At 42.7% G+C, this 24656-nt stretch overlaps 1 protein-coding gene across 1 annotated transcript in view; it reads left to right on the forward strand.

Annotated features, from left to right (window-relative positions):
• The window catches only part of CUL3 (cullin 3), an 87195-nt gene that overhangs the window by 12551 nt on the left and 49988 nt on the right, over window positions 1-24656 (forward strand). Inside the window, exon 2 of the mRNA XM_054983264.1 lies at window positions 23733-23930. Coding sequence (XP_054839239.1) covers window positions 23733-23930 — 198 coding nt within the window. The remainder of the gene's footprint in view (window positions 1-23732; window positions 23931-24656) is intronic.

Raw genomic sequence — 24656 nt, forward strand, 5'->3', positions numbered from 1 at the left:
AGCAGGGTCCTGGGGCAAATTCAAAGATTAGCAGGGTAGAGGGGAGGGCTGTAGCTCTCTTCATCTGCACAGAGGAGGCCTGTCCCAGCACAGCTGCCTTCCACCAGCCTTGCCTCTGGCTTGGCTGGTGACAGCAGGAAAGCTCACAAGATCCTCTTTGTTGAGGTGACTGCAGGAGCGCCACCCCCACAGATGCCTCAGGGCAGGGGCTAGTGCTGAGGCTCCCTCTCCTCCAACTGTTGAAACCCAGCAGCAGGAGGGGAGCACCAGCATCATGAGGTGTCCTTTGGAGTGAACTTGTGGGACATGAGTTTTCTGGTCCTTGAGCTACCCCAGGGACTAAGAGGATGTTGGAAGAACTAGGGGAGGGGCTCATTTGTGAACTTTCCCAGGTTTCCTCTGAGGCCAGCAGGAAGCCTTTCAAGTGGAGGCAGAAGGATAGGATGGAGGTGGCAGAAGAGGAAGAGATGAAGAGCCTCCACACTTCAACCCATTTGCCTTTGGCCATCTCTTCTGCCCACTGTGTATCTGCCCTAAGCACCTCACAGGAGGTGGCTCTAGGGGTGCCAGCAGCATGGGTGCCCCTGCAGCTCTACCGTCTGCTGCTTCCAAAGGACAGAGGATTCCCGTCATGCATAGTGCCAGCATTGTAGGGCCCTGGTCAGTCAAGGACAAGACAGTAATCATATCTTGACTAACAGCCTCAGGAACCTCTTAAAGAAGCACCACCAGGCAGTGCTTCTTCAGAGGAAGAGAGAGGCTGGCGCCACCAGCGAGCCAGGAGGGGAGTCATCCTGTGACCGCCTCTGGCGCTTTTTCCCCTCGGGTCTTCTATACAGAAGGGATGCCAAGCCTCCCTGACAGAGATATTTGCTGAGGGTGGCACAAGTGTGCCCAGATGGAGGATCTAGAGGGTAACAAAGTGGGTCATTCAGAAAATCGCCAAGCTGGTCGCTATAGATAGACATCCCTTTCCCATAGTCAAGGGTATCAGCTTCCACAGGCTGCTCTAAGAAGTCTGTCCTTGGTACACAGCCCCTGCTTGCACTATACTGAGCAGAACTGTGATGCCTTCCCTTTAAAGTGCTGCCAAGGAGTACATGAAGGCACAGTTGTACCACACTACTGGGTCAAGTGTGCACGTCATATCAGACATCTGGACCTGCCCTCAGTTGCAGCATATATACCTCTCACTGACTGTGCCCTGGTGGCAGCATGATGACTTTCTGGGTAGGGATGGGACAACCAGCATCAGGCAGGGCCAGACGGAGGGTCACTGGGCTGGCTACTGCAAGGCTTTGCTCCATGAGGTTCTTAACGAGGAGCATATGGCAGCCAACATCACTTCTGCCATCAAAATGCAGTTACAAAATGCAGTTACAAAATGCAGGCAGGGCGTCACAATGGGATACATGGTGACCCAAGTTGGCACACCATAAAATGCACATTCCAAGTTAGAATCACCCGCCCAAAACACTCCAGTCCAGCCAGCATACTCTTGGGCCTTGGCATGAATTTGTGTAAAAAATTAAGAAAAGCAGCACCAGAAATATTCTCTTGCTGCAGGAACAGAAAGATTCAGAGAGAGATGTTAGGAAAAATAGAGAGTTTGACATTACATAACTATCATGAGCAATCAGAGGTCAACCTGCAGAAACATTCAAAATGAAGCCAGAGGATGCTGTTGTGTTACGTAATGTCAGCTTTCTTTATTGCAGGGGCGGGAGGGAACAGGATGGCCTGGGTTTCCCAAAATTAACCCTCCCTCTTTCTTTTTGAGGCCTTTGGGGAGGGATCAGTTATATCGAATCACAAGAGCTGTTTGCTTACCATTGCCTTGTGCTTGGTGGTTCTGCTGCTGTAGGGCTAACGATATGGGTACTTGGTTCTGTCGTGTTGTATTTCCCCACTGACCCTGAATTCTGCCTCATAATTGAGGCAGAACTCGGGGGCTTGCAACAGTGTATGTTGCTTCAGTTTGGTTTGGGTGGAATTCACTGGTTTGATATAATTCTCTGGTTTGATGTTGATCTCCTTGCATCACTTTGGTTCTGGGGGGATTCCTTTCCCATGCTTCAGTTTGGTTCTGTTGGGCTTTCTCTTGCATTTGGGAATGTGCTTTTGGCCAGTGGCTGCCTTGCATTTGTGTGTATTTGAGAACCAGTTTGGAAATTTTCCCACCATAGAAAACACGGGAGTGTGGCTGGGTTCAAAGGGCGCTTGGGTTCTGAGGAGGGGTTCCCTTGCTTCAGTTCTGTTCTCTTGGAATGTCTCTTGGTTCAGCTTGCATTGGAACTGTGCCTTTGGCCTGTGGCTGCCTTTCCCCTGAGTATTTTTGCCTGAGAGCTAGCTTGGATTTTTCCCCCATCATAGAAAACAATGGAGAGTGGCTAGGAGCACCTTGTTAAGGGCCCATAGAATTGGGTCCCGGGATCCAGTCTTCCTGAAACTTGCAAAGGCACTTGGAGTGTCTTTAGCGGATGAGAAGCAGTAGGTTCCTTGCAAATGTGATTGTTTGCTTGAAAAATGCCACTCCCAGCATTTCCCAGATATTTTTCCCCTTAAGAAATAATAACCAGATAAATTCGGGATTCTCTAATAGTACTGAACCACATTAGAAAATCTTACCTGGATTTCAGGGATAGTGAATCAATCAAATTTTTTGGTGCACATCCTAGCTGACAAGCTAAAACTTAACCCTGACAAAACAATGGTGCTACTGGGGGTGGGGGTGGTCTGGTCTAGAAATTGATTGATTTGATTTATTCAATTTTTAGTCCGCTTTCCCCTTGAACGGGCTCAGAGCAGATAATATATTAAAAGGTACATAAAAATATACATTAAAATAATAAATAACATACAGTTCAATCATAAAATAACTTTGGATGATGGTCCCAATTTACCCAGCCGCAATAAACAGTTCTGTGGGTGGGCGATGGAGAGAACTTCAGCAGTCTCACTGATGGAAACTGGGGAAGAGGTTACACTATCCCCTTCCCCCAAACAGGAGACTCAGCCTCAACCACTGAGATATCCCTTGTTCTGGAAGTGATTGCACTCTCCCTAAAGGAGCAGGTTTGCAACTTGAGATGCTGCTGGACCCTGGCATCTTTTGAGTGGTGGCCAGCGGTGGCCACTGACACGTCTCACCAACTTTGACTGGTGAGCCAGCTGCAATCCTTCCTGAACATCAAAGATCTTGCCACTATGATGCATGTTCTGCTCACATCTTTATTAGATTACTTCAATGCACTGTACATGTGGCTGCCTTTTAGGAGTGTCCAAAAATTTCAGCAGGTAAAGAATGCTGCAGCCAGAACGTTGAATGGGGTTGGCCAGAGGGACCATCTTATATACTAATAACCAAGTGACCCTGATCTGTGGATACTTAAATCTGGAGATTGGAGCCATGAAGGACAAGTCAGATCTTTGTAAACACCTGAAAAATGCCACAGGTTTGCAGAAAAAATCTTTAAAAAATACGTATGGAGTGGTGGTTAAAAACCTCCAAAATTATAAGAGAAGTGCTTGTAGCTTTAACTAGATGCCCCTAGTGGCTGTTGCTAGGTAACTGTAACATCCAGTATTCCAGACTTGGTTTCTGTCAGTAAAAGGCAAGGAAGGGGCAGGTCCCTTTCCAGGGCTGTTTTGGTCTTTGAAAGAGGACTCATTGGGGCCAGGCCCAGTAGCAACAACTGGATAATTTGATACCTCGTGACTTGCATGACACATCCAAATCACACTGCTTGCTGCTGTTCCACACTGAACCAAAAAGGGGGGACTGCAGCGATAAGGTTACACAGCAAACAAATACAAATCGCGGAAACAATCACGTTCTTAAAGTGCACCATGCAGCAATACCCAATCGTATTGCTCTTTAATTTGGGAACCATAGGTTCGCAATCAATACCTTTTAAAGTGCACAGTGCAAATTACACATGAAATTTGTAATGGCAATTCCAACTGTTCATATATAATCACATTAGGTGGGTACCTAATGTGATTATATATGAACAGATGGAGTTGCCATTACGAATTTCATGTGTAATTTGCACTGTGCAGAGCTGGATCTAGGGTTGCCAGCGCCCAGTGCAACCCTTGTCCGGCCCTCTGCATGTGCACACAGCTCCCGGCGCTGCGTGATGACATCATGAAAGTGCAGAGGCAGGAGGTATACCGGCCGCCTAAGCACCCGGTGTGCCGCGGAGCTGTCGGCGGCGCAGGCGTGTGCTGGGGCGGCTGGCTTGCTGTGCGGGCAGCTGAGCAGAGGTCTAGGAGGCCCTCCGCGTGGTTCACCTGTCCTGTACTGCCCGCGTGGCAAGCTGGCTGCCCCAGCGCACCGTGCACCGTGGAGCTGGCAGTGGTGGTGCGGACGTGCGCTGGGGTGGCTGGCTGAACGCAGGGCTGGAAGGTCCTGCATGCGCGGCAAGCCAGCCCCCCTGTCTCAGCGGGGCAGGCGAGGGCCTCCCAACCCTGCGCTCAACCTCCCGCGGCTGGCAGCCGGCCCTTTTGGCGGCAACAGGGGCAGGCTATCCCCTGCCCCCCCTCAATCCGGCCCTGGCACTGTGCACTTTAAGGTATTGATAGCGAACCTATGGTTCCTGAATTAAAGAGCGATATGATTGGGTATTACTGCACGGCACACTTTAAGCACATGATTGTTTCCGCGGTTTGTATTTTCTTGCTACTGTTCCACAGCAGGTACCTGATAAAAGTCAGTGTAGTGCAATGGTTAGAGTTTCAGCATAGGTTCTGGGAGACCCAGGTTTGAATCACCATTCTGCTGTGGAAGCCCACTGCGTGATTTTGATCCAGTTATACTTTCAGCCTAACCTACTTCTCAGGGTTGTTGTGAGGATAATAACGGAGGTAAGGAGACTACTGTAACGTGCTTTGAGTCCCTATTGTGGAGAAAGGCAGTATGTAAATGAAATAAATTAATAAATCTAGGTGAAGATGGGGGCAGGTAAAAGATAAGTTGTTTAGTGTTGAAGGAGAGAAGGATGTAGGGAAAGGTGAGCGTATGGAAGCTACCAGGAGAAGGGAAAGAGGTAGTAGTGTGGGGAAGGGGATACAGTAGATTTGCCAAGTGCCAAACTCCTGACATCACTTTCCCTTCTCCTGGTAGCCTCCATACGCTCACTTTTGGAAGTGATGTCACATGAAGGGCAGAAGCGTGTGCGCACTTCACACCAGGGCCAGATCCTTAAGAATCAGCCCAAACTATGATGTCATATTGTGGTGGGATATGGAGGTGCACACACACGGAATAAAAAGGTAAATGCTGCACTTCTGCGCCCGCCTACTCACCCTATCTTTTGGCAACGCTAGGATATGAGGAAAAGTGAATTATCCCACACAAGTCCCTGTTGGACCTTACCATGCAACTGGGCTATAGGGGAGAGGGTGCTGGGTGGGGGAGGGGAACGGTAAAATCAGGGAATTAGACTAAGGAGGGTGGGAAGAAAGACAGAAATCAGGAAAAGAGGGAGAGGCTATGGGGGGCAGGAAAGGGAAAGTGGACATGATGGGGGAGGGAGAAATGATATGCCCCACACAAATCATTGCTGCCCCCGCCCCACTTGTATCATTCTAATCTTAATCCGTCTATTGGCTCCCAACTTGCTTCTGGGTTCAGTTCAGGGGGCTGATAGTGTCCTTTAAAGCCCTGTATGGCATGAGGCCTACATACTTTAAAGGGTTGCCTACTCCCTTATGAACCTATGTGATCATTCTGGTCATCTTTGGAGGCCTTGCTTTGGGTGTCCCTGCCATCTAAGTCTAGAAGGCTTACAAAGTTACGTTTAATATTGAAACATTTGGCAGTTCTACCTATTGTGACTTATACAGACTTTCTGCCCAAATAATACATTTTCTTTTGTTTGTTTCTTCAACATTTTTTTTCTTATTCTCAGATGGCAGACATTGAAGATACATCTTCTGTGGTAGCATAGGTTGTGGTAGTTTGCAATTCTTTCTCAAGTATTGGGTATACTTGCATTTTTTCTTCAAAGAAAGAATACTTTCTGGCCAAAAGCCAGTCCCAGTACAAGTCCCACTCTCATGTAAACTTCACCAACAAAACCCAACAGAACCAAAGTGAAGCAAAGGAACCAACTTCAAAACAGAGGACCCCAATGTCAAACTGGTGGGGTGGGTAAGGCTTGCTGGGGCTGTGAAGTTTAAAAGGTGGCGGTGGCTTGAAGTGCTCTTTTGGAGCTTGGGCAGGGATGGAGGGACAGGATTGGAATCCACTCTGCCTGCTGCCTGGATCTGATCTGTGATTCTCTTATGTGATCTGACATAATCATGCTGGATTAGTATATATCTGGCTATTTTGCTAGTTTACAAATCCCAGATCGTACACCCCTATCTGTAGGTCCACCCTAAGTGAAGTAATAGAAGTAGTGCCTGTACTTTTAAGAAATGCCCTCATTGGCCATTGTTAGGCAACCAGAACAGTATTGCCAGCCTTTCGAGTCTTGGTATCTTTCTGTCAGTGAAAGGTTAAGGGGGAAGTGGCCATTTCCAGGGTTGTTTTGACTATTGAGAGAGGAACCATTGGGGCCAGGCCAGGCAGCAACCACAGGTGCCTTAATACCATGCAATTGTCATGACTTTCCCAGAACTGGCTGTTTCGTGTGGTGGTTAGAGTTCCTGGCTAGGGTCTTGGAGACTCAGATTTGAATCCTCGCTCTGACATAGAAACTAACAGGGTTACCATGGGCTAGACACATACTCTCAGCCTGTCTTGCCGTGCATGTTTTGCTTATTTTGCATTGGCATGTTTTCTTGTATGTCATTAAAATTACATGTCCATAAAGGCCGTGTAATTGCTTGTTTACACTTAAAACTTAACACCGTTGAATGGTGATGGATGAATTCATTTCTTAACTAGTTGCTTCCTGTACTGACTCCAGTAGTCAATTAAAGGAAGCTTTTTAAAGCAGTAATGAAATTAAGAAGTTGAGACATTAGGTTTAGAGGTAATTTTGATGGCATCAAGGGTTACCCTATATCTTACTACATAGAAGGCGAGCTGTATTGGCGACAACTCACCTTCTATCCTGGTGCAGGTGCACTGAGGGGCCTGCCCCCCTGTGTGGACTTCCAGCCACCTCCATGGTGGCTATGGGGTATTGAGAAGTCTGTGCTGGGCCTCTGGGCCACTGGCAGCAGGCCTCTGAGGGGCTGCAAAGCTGGTGGGGAGGCATGGCGCAGGGGAGCCCGTCCACCACTGCAGTGGCTGCGGGGCCTTGGGAGGTCCATCCTGGGCTCCTATGCCCCCAGCGGCAGGCCTCTGAGGGGCTGCGGAGCTGGCAGGGTGGCACAGTGTGGGGGAGCCCCCCCCCCGCAGCCTTCCCACCACCTTTGTGGCAGCTGTGGGGCCTTGGGCGAGCTGTGCTGGCATGGCTGTCTCAAGGCCCCGCTGTTAGAGCTCGTTGTATTTATTTTCACAGTGGGCTCTGTTGCTAGTTTATTTATATACTTTAGTCATAGCTTTAATAACTACGAGAAACTGTGAAGAGGTTAGGATTTGGTTTTGTGATAGCGGTAAATAGAAAATACAGTTACTCCTTGTAATGCTTTAATTGTGTGTGTTTCTTTAAATGCTCAGTGTGTTACAGATGAAGAATGGGGGTGAAAGAGGGATGAGTGAATAAGATGATTGGTTGATGACTGAGAGTATAGGTGGACTTCAGAAATGTGACTGGAGTGAAACCTGAAGACAGTGGCAGCGCTCTGGGGTAGAGTGAACTGTGTGCATGTTTGAGAGAGAATAAACGCCACACAGATAGATTCATTCAGGTCTTTCCACACAGTCTGCCTGATTTAGACGCACCAATCTCTCACTCAGGTATACACAGACTTTCTCTGTCAGATGCACACACAGTTTACCTGCTTCAGATAGATCAGTCTCTCATTTACAAACACACAGTTCAGGCTTCCACAGAAGTTGCCTAACTGAACTAGAATGAGAATCTCCTCAGGCTTCCACACAGGCTGCCTGCTTTGCCCAGACTAAATGTTCTCTCTCAAACATGCACACAGATAGATTCATTCAGGTCTTTCCACACAGTCTGCCTGATTTAGACGCACCAATCTCTCACTCAGGTATACACAGACTTTCTCTGTCAGATGCACACACAGTTTGCCTGCTTCAGATAGATCAGTCTCTCATTTACAAACACACAGTTCAGGCTTCCACAGAAGTTGCCTAACTGAACTAGAATGAGAATCTCCTCAGGCTTCCACACAGGCTGCCTGCTTTGCCCAGACTAAATGTTCTCCTAAAGAAGACCTCTATGGAAAATTACTTTGTGTGACTGAGCCTATGTAAAGAAACTTTTAGTACAGATAACTATCTTTAAAACCATCAAGCTTAAGAAATAGTGTGAAACCAATATGCTTCCTCTAATAATAAAAGTTTAATTTGGTTTTTTTATTCACCCTTCTGCATGTGGGTTGTTGTTGTTGTTTTATCCACCCCAGAATATATGTGATTCCCATATATCTCATGCCTATCCTCAGGGCCACATAGTCCCATGAAGGAGCCTGATGCTTGGGCACATTATTCAGGGGAAAAATTAAATTAATTAGTTTGGACTATAATTCCTGGTGTAAGAAGAAGAGGGTTAAAGGCAAAATCTAACTACATGGCAGAAAGGGAGTCGTGACACTTCTAAGCCTTTGAACTGGCTCTTAAGCCATGCCTTCATAAATTTTATTTGGCTCTTATTCTTACACAGGCAAGCCTGCTTTATTTGTGCATTGGATTGTAGCCCTTGTCTGCATTTGGTATTCTAGTTTATTTAGGGACTGTTACTGGTTTCTCTCGAAGAAAAAAATAAAGTGCATATGCTTCCATTTCTAATGTCAATTTAAGACTTTTAAAATACATAAACATGACTATAGATTGTAAACTGTGTATAAAGTGGAGCTTCTTCCTACATTCCAAAGTATACAGTTTGCATCTTGCCAAGTCAGCATCTAGTAATTTCTAGTTCTGTTCTGACCCCACCTGACTCTATGCATAACTTGCACAACTTAAATCTTTCTGGTTGGGCTGTGTTATGTAGGGAAACTTTCATACCTATTCTGTAGAAACTGAGGCAGGTTATTCATTTAGCTTGTAAAATGGAATGGGTTGAAGTTTCATGAGTTTAAAATCCAGTCAATCAGTTTGGTTTTGTTTATACTTTGAAGAGTAGATTAGTGTAGTGGATGAGAAACTAATGAGAGTTGGTGTGGTGATTGGGGGCAGCCATGTGTGCGGCCCCATGCTACTTTGAGTGTGTTTCTGTGTTATGTGCCATTGTCTCTGACCTATGGTGACCCTTATGAATAAAAGACCTCGAAAACATCCTATTATTAACAGACTTGCTCGGATCTTTAAGTAAGGTAAGATAAAACCTTCCCAGCTCTCTTGGTGAGAGGCAGGCTAAAAATGTGATAATAAGCAACTAAATATTCCATGAATTATTTAAAAAATCTCATAAGTTATGAAAGTCATAATACAAAGGAAGTAGCTTTTGAATCCTGATTACTTTCCATAGTATAAAGGCCTTATGTTGTGGCCATATAGACAAATTATTAAACAGAATTTGGAGGTCTGAGCCAGGATCCTTATAGTAGGGTATGCTGCAAAGATGGTACTTGCTGCATATTGATGCATGTGTATGCTTGAGTGTGTGAGCAGATTTTTTTTACTCTCAACCTAATAGGTTGTGTGTCAAATATCCATTTGATTATTTGAACATGATGGCAAGCATACTAGAAAATTTTCTTCTCGTTCCATTATCACACTGTTTCATATAGTAGGCAAGCACTGAGTCATTACTGACCCATGGGGGGATGTCACATCACGACATTTTCTTGGCAGACTTTTTGTTACGGGGTGGTTTGCCATTGCCTTCCCCAGTCATCTACACTTTACCCCCAAGAAACTGGGTACTCATTTTACCAGCCTCGGAAGGATGGAAGGCTGAGTCAACCTTGAGCTGGCTACAATTCCACCAGGATTGAACTCAGGTCATGGGCAGAGCTTGGGCTGCAGTATTGTAGCTTACCACTCTGCACCACGGTATCAGATTTTTAATGTACAGTTCTTCTAGTTTTCTGGAAATCTGTTCTTAAAGTGTCTTAACATTTATACAGATGAGTTAGCTGTGTTAGTCTGTAGTAGAAAAAATAGTAAAGAGTCCAGTAGTACCTTTAAGACTAACCAACTTTATTGTAGCATAAGTTTTCAAAAGCCACAGTTCTCTTCATCAGATGCATTGAGGGTATGAAGAAACCGATAGAGGTGGTGAGGGGAGGGGGGAGAGGGTGCAGGGAATAAGGGTCATGTAAATATAAATAAGGGTCATGTAAATGTAAATAAGTTACAGGAAGTCATGAAAGAGTGGCATGCATAATCCACTGGTTTCTGGATGTTGCCATTTTTAATGTCATATTGGTGTCCATTTGTGACCATTGGGAGAACACTTGAGTCTACCAGGACATTCCATCAAGGACTTAAAGGTCGCCATAGTTCAACAGAAACATTTCAAAAACAAAATCCTATGGGAAGCTGCTGAATTGGAATTTGTATGTAAATTTGACTCAGTCAGACTTGGATTGAATAGAGACTATGAATGGTTATCTCATTACCAAAAGTAACTGCCTTCAGGCATTCTATTCAGATTCTACCATGGAGGGGAGGGATCACACTCAGCCTGGATTGTTCATTCCACCTCTTTCACCACCTATATATCTCTGGCAGGTTTCTTCATACCCTCAATGCATCTGATGAAGAGAGCTGTGGCTCTTGAAAGCTTGTGCTACGATAAAGTTGCTTAGTCTTAAAGGTGCTACTGGACTCTTTAACATTAATGGACATTCTAAAACCAATGTCTGAGATTGATATTTTTGATCTGAAACAGAGCTGATTGGTGATCAGTTCAAATATAAGAGCGCTGCTGGATAGAGGTCCATCTAGTCCAGCATCCTGTTTCACCCCATGGCCAACAAACTGGGCGTGGAGGGAGTGTTCTTTTGCTACCCCAACACTGGTATTCAGAAGTTTGCAGCCTCTGTTTGTGGAGGTTTCCTTGAGAGGCATCATAGAAATGTTATAAATAAATAGCTGGATTTTAATTTCTTTGGGCAAGAAAGTTAGTTCTGCCCTTCTGTATACCTGGTAGCCACTGCAAGACCTGAAATGCTGATGCTGAGGTTTGAGAGACTCTTTTTTTCACTGTTCCCCCAAAGTTTTCCATCAGAAAAATGGAATGCTATACATTTTGAGTAAAACCTTGTCTTAAAAAGTATTTCTCTCACTTCAGAAGAAAAATAATGCATAGGCTATTTTCCATGCTTCCCTTATTTTTCAAATGAGGAGGGGTCCTTCACATCTCTCTTCCTGCAAACCCTCCCCCCACCATGCCACATTTTGTTCATTGGGATCCCCCCAGCTCTTGGTATTGGCTTTTCAGGGCACACAAGGAATTCTGGGTAAATGTGAATGTAGAGACGATCTCTTCACAGAAACTCCTGCTGCTGGTGGAAGTTTAGAATCGGCGCAAAGTCTGTAGAGTGTGTGTATGCTGTTTTATTTTGCTTTTAGCACTTTTGACTTGTACTTTGACTTGTTCTGTATAGAAGGTGTTCTTCATTTATGTTGGTTCTGTCAAAGCAATATGCAAAAGGGAAAGAATACATCCTAATCACATTGCAGAAGTTATGTTAACTACTTTGCTTTGTAATTTACTTAAACAAACCTGAATCAGATACTACAAATGGCACAAACTTGTATAATTAAATATTACAACAGTGGCATATGAGAGAAGCTAACATTAACAACTTGGAGTATAAGCTTTCGAGAACCACAGTTCTCTTCATCAGATGCATCTGACAAAGAGAACTGTGGATCTCTTTAAGTTGAAATATACGAAATACTTTAATGTGTTCACAGTTTAGATTGGAGGCAGATGCACAAAACTAAGAGCATCTTAATGTTTTCAGTCTATTTTGCTGTCTCTTACATATCAGTAGTATGTACATCATTAAGTTTAAACTGATATTCATATTATATATTTATATTGTGAAAATTACATGTTGATTTTGGCAAAGCTGTTAGCAGAGAATGCATATATGACATTCTCGCATCCTTGACCAACAGAAATGACGCCAGAGGTGTTTTTAAAATTCCAAAAAATAACTAACTAGTTTATTTACTTTAGAGGGGAAAGGTCAGGTGAAATTAGGGGTTGAAAATTTCTAAGGTAAAATCTGCTGTTCACAGATACTTAAAGGCTTATGTTCTGAGCTTTGGTTTCCTTGCTTTTCCTCAAGCACTCTAGCATACTTTCTTTTAGTATTTTCTTTCTCTTCTGGAGTTAGGAATGCTGGTAACCACTTTCTAGTACCCCAGTCCCCTTCTTTTCACACACCAGTGCTTTCCTTCAGTCATTAACTGAATCTGAAGGTCTTCATAGGCAGTTTCCAACCACACCTGAACAGGGATCTCTCCAGAGCTACCTCCCTGCTTGAGTGGATAGGGAAAATCTCCTCTCCTTAGAAGATCTAACCCCTCTCTTTGGCTCATTTGGGAGTCTGCACTTCCTTCCCAAACCTCCTTGCCAACTTTCCTCAGTTGTCCTCCCAGTTAAAACTGCTCTCCATTAGGATACCATCTTCTAACTCTTCACACTCCCCTCTCTCCCTCCCCCCCTCTCTGCTTGCACTGAAAACAGACCCTCCTCTTTCCATCTCCATGCTACCCAGTCAGATCCCTTGAAGTAGCCTGTCACTCAAAACACTCCGATTCTGTAACGGATTAACTCTTAACAGTCCTACAGCTGTATGTGTACAGCCCTTCTAGGCTTCGTAATACGTGCAATCAGTCACACACAGAAGTAAGCAAATGAGTACATCCTATTCCCCCTGCCTTTGCTTCTTCCCCTCTCCCCCACTGCTTCTCTATCACTCGTTCCTCTTCCCCCCCCTTCTTTGTTGCTTATTCCCTCTCCTTTTCCTCCCTCCACCCCTTCTCTCACTGCTTCTCTTATGGCTGGGGTATCTACTCCCCCACACGCCTCCAGTGCTGCTGTCTTGGTGATGGCAAGCAGCAATGACTCCTGCACCCTCTCCTGCCTTTAGTGTTGCTGCCTAGGTGGGGAACAGGTAGTGTGTGACGAAATGAGAAATACACGGGAGGAACAAAAATTAAAGGTTGTTCTATAAACTCTATATCACAGGTATTTACAATGGCATTACGCTCCAAAACTTATAAAGGTTACAATAAATCATGCATAACACAATTACCACAGGCAGGTCCTATCTGTAAACAAAATATGTACAATAAAGTACAATATGCTCCGTGTTTTCTTGTATACTTTGAGTGTCCAGTAAATGAATTTACATGAGTAGATTCTTAAAGGTACAGGATGTCTCAGAAATGAAACCATGCAAAGTGGATGTTCCACAGGTAGATTCTTCAATAGTTCAACAGGAATAATTAGATCACACCCGATTCGGGGCCGGCTAATTACCGCAGATTTCGTGCCCTTGTACTTTGTTGTACATATTTTGTTTACAGATAGGACCTGCCTGTGGTAAGCAGCATTATTGCCTCAGCTGCAGGGATGACTAGGGAGTGTTATGACCCCTTTCTTCTCTTGGGTAGATTTTGCCTTTAATCTTTCCCTTACACCCTCTGGGTAGATTGCTGCCACCAGGAATATTATATTCCAAGATATTTTATTTAAGTTTTCCCTTTTTTAACGTGCCTAAGTGTCAGGCTCCTTCGTGGTTCTATGTGGCCCTGAGGATAGGAATGGGATATAGCAATGACAGCTACTCTGGGATATAACAAAACAAAATAAACTTTTATTTTGTCAAGAAGCGTATCGGTTTCATAAAAGTAGTTCTCGGTTCTTAAAGTTACTTCATTTAAACTCATTCATACAGATCTCTTCTAAGGCTTCACACAGAGTTAGCCTCTTTCTCTAACTCAATATTTCTCACAGACGTGCTTAAAGTTACTCAGGCTGCACACAGCTTGCCTGCTTTCTCTTGACTCAAACTTTCTCTCAGAACTGCTTAAATTTACTCAGGCTGCACACAGCTTGCCTGCTTTCTCTTGACTCAAACTTTCTCTCAGAACTGCTTAAATTTACTCAGGCTGCACACAGCTTGCCTGCTTTCTTCTGACTGAATATTCTTTCACAAACATTCTCAGTTCGGGTTTCCGCACAGGTTATATTTCTCTCAATAATACTTAAACATGCTCAGGCAGCACACAGCTAGCCTCTCTTTCCCTGACTGAATGTTCTTTCTTCACTCTCAGTCTAAAACTGTCTTTACTCCTCCCACACTGTGTCTTCAACCAATCATATCACTCACTCATCCCTCTCTTTCACCCCCACTCTTCACCTATATCACACCAAGCATTTAAAGACACATGCACACATTTCTTGAAATCATTACAGGGAGTCTCATGCATCCTCCCCCGCTAGGCTTGCTAATTTCCTTCAAGTGGCAGGCAATCTCCCAGGGGTTGCCTGGTTGCCCACTGATCTCTGGCAATTGGTGGGAGGTAGCAAACCCCCCAACAATCACCCTCCACCAGCTGGCAACCCAGGAAAGCGTACCAATGGGATGTGACGACATCCCTTCTGGAAGTGATGTCATTGTGCTGACTGTAGGTGTGGTTTTGTGCTTTGTTTGGCCCAGTTTTGGCTCCAAATGGGCCAGAATTACCACTGCACGAAGCATGGAAGCACACCCATGGCTGGCATAATGATGTCACTTCAGGAAGTTACATCATTATGCATTTCTTGGAGTGTGCACACGCACAAGGGGACTACAACAGATAAGCCCCAGGTCCCCCTCCTGCCCATCTCAAGATTTTCCATCTTGACAGGGGAGGACTTATAGGTTCTCTGCTTCTTCCCCTACCCACCTCCAGTTTTTGCTGTGCTTTGGTGTTGGTGTGTATGAAACTGTTTCCTCCTCAGCTGCTGGGAGGGCTGGTGGGATTCCATGCCTCTTTCCTTGCCCCTCTTCTGTTTCATCGCTTCAGCAGCAGGGGAGGGGCAGGGCAGAGAGCAGTAGTTACTACCAGTTAAAAACCCAACCAGAACCTAAAACATTGAGCAGCTTTATATGAGTCTCAAAACAGTTCAAATTAGGAATAGACTATAAAACTATAGTAAAAGATCAATACCTTAATTAAAAGGCTGAATTCAAGGAACATTTATGTGTATGTAGAGTGCTGTCAGGTCACAGCCAATTCATGACAGTCCCATGGTGTTTTAAAGGTAAGATACAAATAAAGGTTGTTTGCCCATTGCCTGCCTCTGCATAGCAACCCAGAACTTCCTTAGTTGTCTCCCAACCAAGTACTAACCAGGGCCATCCCTGAATAACTTCTGAGGTCTTGTGAGACTGGCCTAGCCTGGGCCCTCCAGGTCAGGGTACACAGAGTATTTATACAAGAAGCATTTTGTTTTCTCCCAATATTATACGCAAACTGATAACTTTCCTATGGCTACTAAAAGTTAGAATTTTGTTAGTCACATACAAGCCTTTGAAGAAAAGAAGCGCTCTACAGTCTGCCTTTCTTAGGCTCTCTCTGATTCTGTGCCCTAGCCTGGACTGTAAAGCAGGAGCTTCTCCATGGACCAACCATTTGATAATCTTCATGGCTGAGTGGGTACTGTAAGATTCACTTCCACATCTGAAACCTAAAATAATATCCACTGAGCTACACTGAAACACTGGGGATTAGATTAATCTTTGTGATGGACGCTGCTTATACAAGCAGCCATGTGTAAACTTTGAATTTGAGAGATGTGTGAACATTCTAATGACATCACAGACTATTCTTGGGGCCCCTTGGTTACCATATTAGAATTCTGAGCTTGTATAAGAGCAGTGAATACAAGTTTAATGAAGCACTTTTGGTAAAGCAATGCAAAATACTTGAAATAAGTTCTCTCAAAGGATTAAAAGGAAAGCATTGTAAAGAAAACAATTAGAGGTAACAGGTTTTTTGCACATCTTTGACTTCAAAAGTAAGGAATGTGTTGCCTACAAAATTGCATAAACTCCACCCAGGTCACTAGTGAAGTGTCTGGTATGATGCATTATACAGCCTGTTGCTCATAGCACTTAAACTTGCTGATCTAGTGTTTGTGGTGGTATTATTACCAAGTGTCTTCTATCTCTGTGAATGGTAGTAGTGCTAGAATGTTCTATTGTTTGGGGGAGGAGTCATAGCTCATTGAAGAAGCACATGCTTTCCATGCAAGAGATCCAGTCCTTGGTGTCTCTAGCTAAAGGGACTTGAGAAGCAAGTGGGGGAAAGATGGTCCTCTGTTTGATACATTAGTGTGTTCTTGCCACTCAGCATAGTTAGCACTGAACAAGATGAAGAAATAGTCTGCCTTGGTATAAGACATCTTCATATGCTCTCTGTGTTGGATCATGCTGGAGTATCCCATGTCAAATCAATTAAAAGGTGTTATTTGTAGTTATGGATTTTGTTGGAGGTTTCCAGTGTCGTTATACATGTTACTTCATATCACTGGGGGTGGGGCCGTACCCCTCTGAAAGTTTGTTCCAAGTTACATTTCCCATAAAACATGTACACATTCTTGTTGCTATAGAATAAGGTATTAGTTATTAAGATCTCATTTTGAAGCACAAAATCTCTTTCAAAAATGTAATATGTTTTCCCCAGAATTAGTGAAAATACTGCTGTAATTAATGTTCAAAAGGTTTCAGAAATTTCCTAGTTTCCAGGAATCTCCATTCTCCTTATCTCCTCTTTGGTAGTAGATGTGTAATTAGTTTTGTTTTATTGATTAACTTATTGGTGATCAGTTTGTCAAGTGTATTTCATTGTGATATTCTCATGCACACATGTTGCATTGAGCTGGTCAATGTCTGAAAAATGTAAACATCCCCAGCTTCTGCCCTCACCCAGTTGTCATATGTGCAAAGTACTATAATATTCAAAATACATTTGATTGGTAGTTTAGATGTGTTTAGTAACTTCATGAAAAATCTTGATATTCCAATCCATTATATATATTAACATTACATGTGCTCTGCCTGCAGGGCTACCATATTTATTCTATTTATTAATGTCATTTGTTGCCCAGTTTTCTCACCGAAACTCAGGGTGATTTACAAAATATGAAAACCTATTAAGTCATACAGCAAAGACCTCCAGTAAACAATGCAGTAGAACTAGGTTTACCGAACTGGGAAAATAATGCAAATGAAAACTGGTCTAAGACACAACATACCACAATGAATCATTGCATATGTGCTGTGCAAAGAAGTGTGAATATGTAATATGCTGTTGATTAAATGTAGTTAATCTACTCACTTTTTATTTTTTTTAAAAAAATCACCAGATTCAACAGAGATCAATATACTCTTATCCATAAATGTGTATCAAAACAATACAAATTGTGCCGATTCCATTGTTTCACAAATACATATCCTAAGACTTCTGAATATTCTTACTTGTCTCAGTCTTTTTCATCTATACTATCCTTATATATTTCCTACTTATACATTCCTTAGAACTTTTTGATATATACTTTCAGTTGATGGTGAACTGTTCAGTGTTGCATAAATGGGATATTTTGTTCCTGAAACTTCTCATTATGTTTCTGTCCCTTGTAAAGAAAGAAATTTACCATTTTTCTGATGTTCTTCCTCTCAAAAATCTGCTGTTCCAATATATTTTTTGTTTTACATTCAGTCTATTTGACATTATTGAGGTTAGAATCTTATAGTTAATAAAAATATGGATGACCTGATTCTGAATTTTCCATGTTTTCCATCCTTATAGATTAGTATATCTAATCAAGATGCTAGAATCTTCTCTACTTTGTTATATGTATCCTCTTGTTAGCTAATGACCATATTAGTGGCTTCCCATGCTTCTTTTCATATTAATAAGATATGCTTTGTTTGGCATAAAGATGATGATGATGATGATGATGATGATGATGATGATGATGATGTTCAACTTATATGCCGCCCTTCAGGACAACTTAATGCCCACTCAGAGCGGTTTACAAACTGTGTTGTTGTTATCCTCACAGTAATTACCCTGTGAGGTGGGTGGGGCTGAGAGTGCTCCGAGAAGCTGTGACTAACCCAAAGTCACCCAGCTGGCTTCAAGCAGAGGAGTGGGAAATCAAACCCAGTTCTCCAGATTAGAATCCTGCCACTCCTAACCACTACACCAAACTGGCCTTAGCAGCTAAGTGTACATTCACTAACTTTAAATGTTTCCTTTGTAGTGTCTATTTTTAACTGAGTTAACCTTGTTTATAACACAGTTCCTCCTTAATTATTACACTCAAGTTTTTTTTATTCCCCTTCCTTTTCTTCCTTATACATAAAAATTTGTGTCAGTTATTGAATTTTATAATGCTTTAGTTGAGTAGTATACCTTCAAAAACAATCAGTAGTAACAAAGCTAAACAGACATTTTAAACCAAAATCTACAGAAACGTGCAGAATTTGTAAAGAAATGCTGCCTTGAAGTACAGAAGTGGCACTTGTACCACTGTAATACATATTAAAATGGCGGATCTGTGATGTCTGAGTTTAAATAATTTGATTCACAGTATATGCCATGTTCATACTTATTTGCGCTGTATATTCCCAGTAGTTAAGTAATTTAAAAATATAATGAATTGGAATCTAACAACTTATTAATTTTTTAAAATTAAAACATTATACCTTGCCTTTCCACATAGTTCAAGGAGTTGCTTGGTGTTACTAAACATACTCTGTCTTGAGGCTCACTGGGTGGCCTTGGGCTGGTCACATGCTCTCAGCCTAACCTACTTCCCAGGGTAGTTATGATGACAAAATGGAGGGGGAGGGAATAGTATATGCTGTTCTGAGTTCCATCAGTCAAGTCCAATTTGAACATTATAATTCTTTGGGCGCATACTAATGTAGGTGGGTAAATATGTGGGATTCCTGCATTTTTCAGAAATTCTGTAGCTCAAAACGTGAACAGGAAAGTATCAAATGAAATGTGCTAGTCGAACTAATCTTTAGTAAATGAATCAACATAATCAAATTAATTTTGAACACGGATTCCTGAATAGGGGGGAAATCCTGTAAATACTTGACCATCAATTATTGCTGCATTTGTGTTTTTGGCACATCACAGTCTACGTGTTTAAAAGAGATTTTGAGCTTCCAAATGAGACTTTAATGACTACAACAAGAATGAGCGTACAATTTACAGAACTTGAATATGTTTTGGAGGAGTGTGACCCTGCCTGCAGAGAGAATTTTTTTTAGAAATGGCCATAAATAATTTCTATATACATTATGACTTTTCAATTTTTTAAAACAGAATTCATGACTATGATGCAACTCTCATGTGCCTTAATGGAAGGAGGGGAGGGAGTTGACAAAGCATTTAATATCACTGGTAATGCACAGCTATTGGCTGAATTGGACTTAGAAGCTTACCTAAGTTTGGTAACTCTACCACTCATCTATATATTTATAAAATGTGTTCTATCATCATCATCATCATCATCATCATCAATATCCTGCCCTCCCTGCAAGCGGGCTCAGGGCGGATTACAACAATAAATAAAATATACAGAGATAAAATCACAATAATTCAACTCAGCCTTCTAATAAAACAGCTGCTCACACTATAAAAACCATATAGCATCTGATGGAGGTGGAGGTGCGGCTTAACCATGCATGGTCGCTCATATATGGGGGGTAGATGGTCAATACCCCCCTTACAGACATAGGCTGAGAGTAGGTTAGGCTGAGAACATTATAAATAAGAGCCAAGACAGGTTGCATTAGTAAAAATCATAGCAGTAAATAGTAAAACCTTAAAAACATGTCTAATGTGTTTAATATACTCATCATCATCACCATTTCTTAATTCTCAATGTGGCCAAATTCGTGAATGTTTAAATGCAAGATTGGAGCCATGAACAGACAAGACATATCTTTCTACAAACCTGAAAAACACTTCAGGTTTGCAGAAAAATCTGAAATCCAAAAAAAAAAAAAAGGGAGGTTAATCCCTCCCAGTGATAGAAGCAGCACAATATCTTCTGTGGCCATTGCTAGCAACCAGAACAGTACTGCCAGTCTTTCAAGCCATGTGTTTTTTCTGTCAGTTGACGATGGGGGTGGGAGGGGGGTAAAGGCCCTTTCTAGGTCTGTTTTGGTGTTTGAAGAAGCATTGGGGCCAGGCCTGGTAGCAACCACAGTGTGCCTTGATACCATGCCATTTGTATGGTAGTCCCTAGGACTAGCTGCTTTGCATGATGTGTAATGGTTAGAGTTCCTAGGTATGCTTTTGGAGACCCAGGTTTGAATTCCCACTCTGCCATGGAGGCTCATAGGGTGACTAGGGCCAGACACATACTCTCGGCCTATCCTGTGCCTCAGGGTCGTTGTGAGGATAAAATGGAGAAGAGAATGATGTAAGCTGTTTTGGCTCCCCATTGAGGAGAAAGGCAGGGTATAAATGAAATAAGGAATAATAGCTGAAGATGGGTGACAGATTAAGGGTAGGCTGCTTGCTGGAGAGGAAGGAGAGAAGGGAACAGGGGAATGTGAGGATATGGGGGTTTCCAGGAGGAGGGGAGGGTGATATAGGGGAAATGAGGTGCCCCCTCAAGTCCTTGCAGGTTCCCCACCATGCAGCTGAGCCTGGCCCAGTGCCTGGTATCTTGCACCTGGGCTGTAGTTTTCCCAGGATGAGCCTGCTGGGGTAGGGAAAGAAGGAACACAGGCGGCAGATAAAGGTAGGTTGGTTGGGTTTGGCTGGTGGGTGGGAGAGACTAAAGCAGGAAAAGAGGAGAAGGAGGCTTTGAGGGAAGGCTTTGAGGGAAGGGAAAAGGAAATATTGGGGAAGGGGAAATGAGATGCCCCCAGAAGTCCTTGCAGGTCTCCTTTTTATACTCATATATTTTAACATTCCCAATACACTAAAAAGCAGCCTGAAGTACACTAAAATATGAAAGAACAATAATTACCAGGTTAAAAACTTTTATTAATATGTAATCTAGAGCCAGCAAACCTAATTAGTATAATTAGTGAAGACAAATTCAATGGTAAACAAAACTTTCAAAAGTAAGATAAAACTGTTAGTACAAATTGAAACATCATGAGAAGAAACAGCAGCCTTGCAGCATAAAGTCTCGACCTAGAGTCTCTCTACACAAGACTTCTTACATGAGGACGCTCAAGTGAAGGGAGACACAATGTTAGGCAGGACACCAGTTTGAAAACACTGATTGGAAGGCTTTGTCAATTTTACCTCTCTAGAGCTAGCAGAGATCCTCTTCAGAGGGTTCCTTTATTTCCTCTTCACCTCCCAGAAGGCAAGGTGAAACTGACAGAGCCCTCTGGAAGGGAAGAGGAAATTTTAAAAAACCTCTGAGGGGCTATCTCTGCTGGCCCTAGAGAGGTGAAATTGACAAAGCGTTTCCATCTGTCTTTTAAAACTCGGCTTTCCAGCTCACACTGCCTCTCCCTTCACTTGAGCGTCCTCGTGTAAGAGGTCTTGTGTAGAGAGACTCTTAGTCTCCTCAGGATTAAAGAGGCTTCTTGGGGCAGAAAATTCTATAGTCTGAGGTCCACAGCAGGAAGAACTGAACAACGTGACTTCAGCAAGCACATAGGGCAGGGTATCAGAAGCTGATCTGAAAACAGGAACAGGTTAATGTGGGTGGAGGTGGCCCTCCAAGTACCCTGGCCCTAAATTGGTCAAGGCTTTGAAGGTCAGTAATAGATCTCTGAAATGAGCCTGGAAACTATTTGGCTAACAATAATCATTTGCAAGTATGCTTTAGACACAAGAACAAAACACAGAAACTGAACTGTGAAATTCAGAACTGCATGAAATAAGTATTACAGGGACAGAATGATCGGGCTGCTAACTGGCTAGTTGTTTGTATATTGCCAATTTGGGAATTAGCTAGAAAGTGGGGTGTATGAAGTGTATAGATAGAATTTTCAACTGTTTTTTTACTTATCTCTTCTGAAACATCCATAACTTGAGTCACTTGTGTATAATAAACATTTTTTTAAATGTTGGTTTTACATTCTATATGCATTTCTCAAAAGATTTTTCCAGTATCCCAAAATACTTACATTTACTGTTAGCACTTAATTTTGTGTACCATATTTTTTTTAAATGGAAAACTTTCCATTAATGGAAAACTTCCCATTCAGTTCCATTCAGTTGAAAATAGTCTTCCTCCCATGGTAGGGTATGAAATGGCAAAGCTTTTATTATTTTAAGTATATTTGAGACATTACTGTGGCCCTATGAATATTTCAGTAAGCTGAAAACAAATTATTCACTTATGACCCAGTTTAGTACCTTTTGGTTATTCTGTGGGCTGGTAACAGTTAATGAACACCTAATACCTCCAGTAAGCTACAGCATTGCTGCTGCTATGTGTGGTAGCCTGAAAGCCTGTGCAGTTTTGTGGCTAGAGTGTCAGACTAGGATCTAGGAAAACCAGATTCAAATCCCCACTCTGCCATGGAAGCTCACTGGGCAATCTTTGGCTAGTCATACACTCTCAGCCTAATCTACCTCACAGAGGTGTTGCAAGGATAAAATGGAAGAGCAGAGAATTATGTAAGCCTGTAGTTGACTGCCTTTTTGGTATGGTGATCCAGAAGTCTAAATTTACCTTTTATGGTGACCCATCCAGGGCTGGGGGCGGGGGTCACTGGGTTGTGAGATGTGGGAAGATGGCAGATGTTGGTAATGTGGGTAGAAAATGGGTGGTGTGGCTCAGTGTAATACATCTCCCATAGCAAGTAGAGGGCAGAAGGGTACTGCAAGGGACGGGACAAGAGGTTGGGATGCTTAAAGAGCAGCACCAAGATAGAGCCTAGGCTTGCACATGCCTCTTTCATCTCACTTTCTGTGATCTGAACAGCTACCACTTTTTCTCTAACCTTTCCCCTCCTCCTTCCAGCTACTATTCCAGCTATTAGTTGCCAGACAGTTCCCATTCCCCTTATTACTGAAAAGAGGAAGAGTGAGGTGAGAATGGGAGAAGCTGGTGAGGAGGAAGAGAGAGAAAAAAGACTGCAAAGGGCAGAAGCTGCCGTTAGGGATGGCTGGCTTGTGACCCACTTTTAGGTCCTGACCTACCGGTTGGACAACACCAATATACACCTCCTTGGGTCCCCTTTTGGGAGAAAAGAGGGGCATAAATGAAATAAATAAATAAATAAGGGGGGTTGTGGTGTAAAGTGTTGTCGAGTTGCAGCCAATTTATTCGAAGGCAAGACTCTAAAAGAGGTTGTTTGCCATTGCCTCTGTGTGGCAACTCTGGTCTTCTATCCAGGTATTAATCCGGGCCACTCCTCCTCAGCTTCTGAGATCAGGCTAGCCTTTGGCCATCCAGATCAGGATACAAGGAGCATTTTTACAAGAAGCATTTTGGTTCCTCCCAGTATTGTATGCTAAATGGGAAAAAATGCCTGCCATTTTTCAGATGTATTTTGCAATGTGAAGGTAATTTGTACAGATTGCTTGAAACTCAGTTATGTAACTCATATCAGTCCTGTTTAACCTGTCAGCAACAACTTCTGATAATTTGGGAAATTATGGATGATGTAACAAAAAGGATAGTCATTTAGAAAACTCTCTTAGCGTCAATAATTCCTGAATTAGTTTTTCTTTGCCTTTACAGATGACCATGGATGAAAAATATGTCAACAGCATTTGGGATCTCCTGAAAAATGCTATCCAAGAGATTCAACGAAAGAACAACAGTGGTCTCAGTTTTGAGGAACTGTATAGGAATGCATATACCATGGTATTACACAAACATGGAGAGAAACTTTACACTGGACTACGAGAAGTGGTTACAGAGCATCTTATAAACAAGGTATTTGAAGCAAAGATGAAAGCACGTAGCTAATACTTCAGAAGAAATAGATGCGCACTTTAGGCGTGTGGCTGTCCTCGGAGATTTATGTTCCCAATCTTGGTTAGTTTGAATTCCAGTGCTTTCTGTGTTAGCAAAAATTCTAAATGGGTACTCTCAGGGGTTTTTTTCTGGGAAAGAGGTGGTGAAGCTCAGTGGGTTGCCAGCGCGGAGGGCAATCTAAACTCCTCTCTGTCTGGAGATCAGGGGGCGGGGCCACCAGCCATGTGACCATTTTTGAGAGGTTCCGGAACTCCATTCCACCACGTTCTGGCTGAAAAAAAGCCCTGGGTACTCTGATTCTGATCTTTGTATTTTTAATTTTATAAAGTGTTTTAAGTGACAGTATTTAAGTCTTTGTGGCATTTAAAGTTGCTAATCATTATGACACCATAGGAAGTTGACAAATTTTAGTCAAGTTAATATTTAGAAATTAATTCACAAGCATCATATGCAGTTGGTATCCCAAAATTAGTTACCCTTGTGATGTTAATTTTGTAGTGTTAGTAGGAGCACAGAATATATGAATAACACTGTAAGACTTATGGCTGGATCATAGAGCACTTTTGCCAACAAGATTTTGTTCATGCTAGCAACCTAACTAGGGTATTTTATTAACGTAATGAGAGTAGAACGAAGAACAAGAATCCACTTGACATGGTCAATTTGTAGCTGGATAGAATTTCT

Source organism: Eublepharis macularius, chromosome 6 (genome assembly GCF_028583425.1).
Source record: "Eublepharis macularius isolate TG4126 chromosome 6, MPM_Emac_v1.0, whole genome shotgun sequence".
Taxonomy (NCBI): domain Eukaryota; kingdom Metazoa; phylum Chordata; class Lepidosauria; order Squamata; family Eublepharidae; genus Eublepharis; species Eublepharis macularius.